Below are 2,035 nucleotides of genomic sequence, written 5' to 3'. Positions count from 1 at the left end.
AAGTCTTTTAGTGGACATCTAATCCAGATCTTCCTAAACAATGTATATCAAATAAGTATAAGGAAATAAGTCAAACTATAAAATGTTCATTAGTAATTATCAACCAAATTTGTTTCAATTATCAAATCAGGCTCATAATTTCTTTCTCTAGCAACATAAGAAATATTAGTGACTTACTGCATATATAGCAGTCTAAATTTTATGATCCACCATATCATCTAGTGTATAGCCTTACATTCTAATAAAAACAAGACAAGTCAGGGTAAGCAATATTAATATAGAGTATATAGTACAGTTAAGAGATATGCAGTGTAGCACTGTCATGATGCTAGAATATACAGTGACACCTATATGACTTGCTCGTCAAAATTGTACTCCCAGTCCAGCCTTTATAAAGTAAATAATCAAAATTCAGTAATCAGCAGCAGTGTCAATCATGTGGTTAAAAATAAGAGTAGAGTATACCATATGTGAAGCTACTACAATAAGCTATGTCATAACTAGAGTGGCATAGTTGGATGACCTGAAGAGACCAAAAGAATCAGAAGTGATGCAAAATCTGATGATCGAAATAATACTCAAAAAGTACATCACGGAATCCTCAAACATAATATTACTCTGTCCTCCAGCAGGCTACAAAAAGAGATTATGTTAATGATCAGGTTTGCAAGAAAACTTGTCAAATACTAAAATGGATGACAATACTTGAGACTTACAGCTACAAAACTTTTATCCTTTGAAAAACTTTGTCAAGTTTATCAGTATAGCAGTCACTAATCAGGCAATTCAATTAACACGCATATAAATTCATATTCAATTGTTTTCTATTACGGTCCTCTAGAGCCTACCTTTCTACAATCATTGTCCTCCAAACACAGATAGCAAGCTCAAGACAATGCAAAATAAAGGTTATATTTAAACAGGTGATCCCGAATTGCTGACCACACAAACAGAACAACATAAGGGGGAAACTAACTTAGTATAGCCAGAAAATAGAAAAGATTGAGTCACTATCTTAAAAACTTAGTATACTCACGTTGGAAGATTTCTTGGTGCTGGCTCACCCATGTCCTTTTCTTTCGACTCCAATGAACGTGCAACAACCAATGATCGAGGAAGATTTTCCGGAGGTGGGCCAAAAATGTTATTTCCACTGAGTTCCTTGCACTTGGCATATGACAGTCCCTTTTTGGTCTTTGAGTCTGCCTCAGCTTCTAGAGTGCCACTCAATTCACGTTGCTTTGCTACCTCTGGCAGAGAGGTAGGCTTCTTGGGTGTCACACTTTCGTCGACACTAAAAGAAATCTGGCTAATTCCATTGACAGTTTGCTGCAATTGGCAGTTACAAGAGAAAGGGTCAAGAGTTGATCCGGTGTGTCATTACAAAAAAAATATACTTTGTACGAAGTATATTAATGAAAATAAACCTGATAAACTCTCCTTTGTTTGGTAGCATACCACAAAACAATATGAACCTAATAGAGTAACAGTCAACCCTATTTTGCAGTAATAACCATATAAAGGAATTAGTTTAAGAAATTAGCAAATGATGTAACCCCGTTTATGGAAGACCATCCTATTTTGCACTACATATTTATTTCTTCAATAACAAATTAGCAAGTGCATGGTAGTCCTTATAAAAGTTACAAGCCCCTAATCTAAATAATTGGATTCACCCAATGTTATACTTCATCCGAATATATATAATTGTCACATTGTGCATTTGTGATAACCCCTCATATATACATATACTAGTATACTATATAACATAATTCTACGATATCTCTTAACAATAATCATTCTAATTATACCATCTTCCCATAAATTAAATTATTTAATCATTTATAATGAAAAACAAACATAAACCATCACAATTTCATGCATCACAACAACTTTTTCCAAAAATCCAAAATCGGTTCATGTAATGTGGTTCCAGAACAGAAATTATCAAATTAAAATTCAAAACCCCATAAAAATCATACAAGAACACTAATTCAGAACAATTCAGCTACAGGATAAATATCCAAGTGTTAAC

General features: G+C 33.5%; 1 protein-coding gene across 1 annotated transcript; it reads right to left on the bottom strand.

Annotated features, from left to right (window-relative positions):
* Positions 1-387: 387 nt before the first annotated feature.
* LOC110683114 lies at positions 388-1,869 on the bottom strand. The gene is made up of 3 exons (XM_021859467.1): positions 1,861-1,869; positions 1,037-1,329; positions 388-633 (listed from the first exon to the last, which is right to left on the bottom strand). The coding sequence occupies exons 1-3, from the start codon at positions 1,867-1,869 to the stop codon at positions 591-593; spliced, it is 345 nt and encodes a 114-aa protein (XP_021715159.1). The 3' UTR covers positions 388-590.
* Between the last annotated feature and the right edge of the window lie 166 nt (positions 1,870-2,035).

The sequence above is a fragment of the Chenopodium quinoa genome, unplaced genomic scaffold (assembly GCF_001683475.1).
Source record: "Chenopodium quinoa cultivar QQ74 unplaced genomic scaffold, ASM168347v1, whole genome shotgun sequence".
NCBI classification, from domain to species: Eukaryota; Viridiplantae; Streptophyta; class Magnoliopsida; order Caryophyllales; family Amaranthaceae; genus Chenopodium; species Chenopodium quinoa.
This window is presented reverse-complemented; position numbering and strand designations above follow the sequence as displayed.

Bases quoted from the DNA above. Each gene is read 5' to 3' on its own strand.
- LOC110683114 (XM_021859467.1), bottom strand. The intron at 634-1,036 runs GTGAGTATACTA...CTCTTTTTGTAG, and splicing joins GCACCAAGAAATCTTCCAAC to CCTGCTGGAGGACAGAGTAA.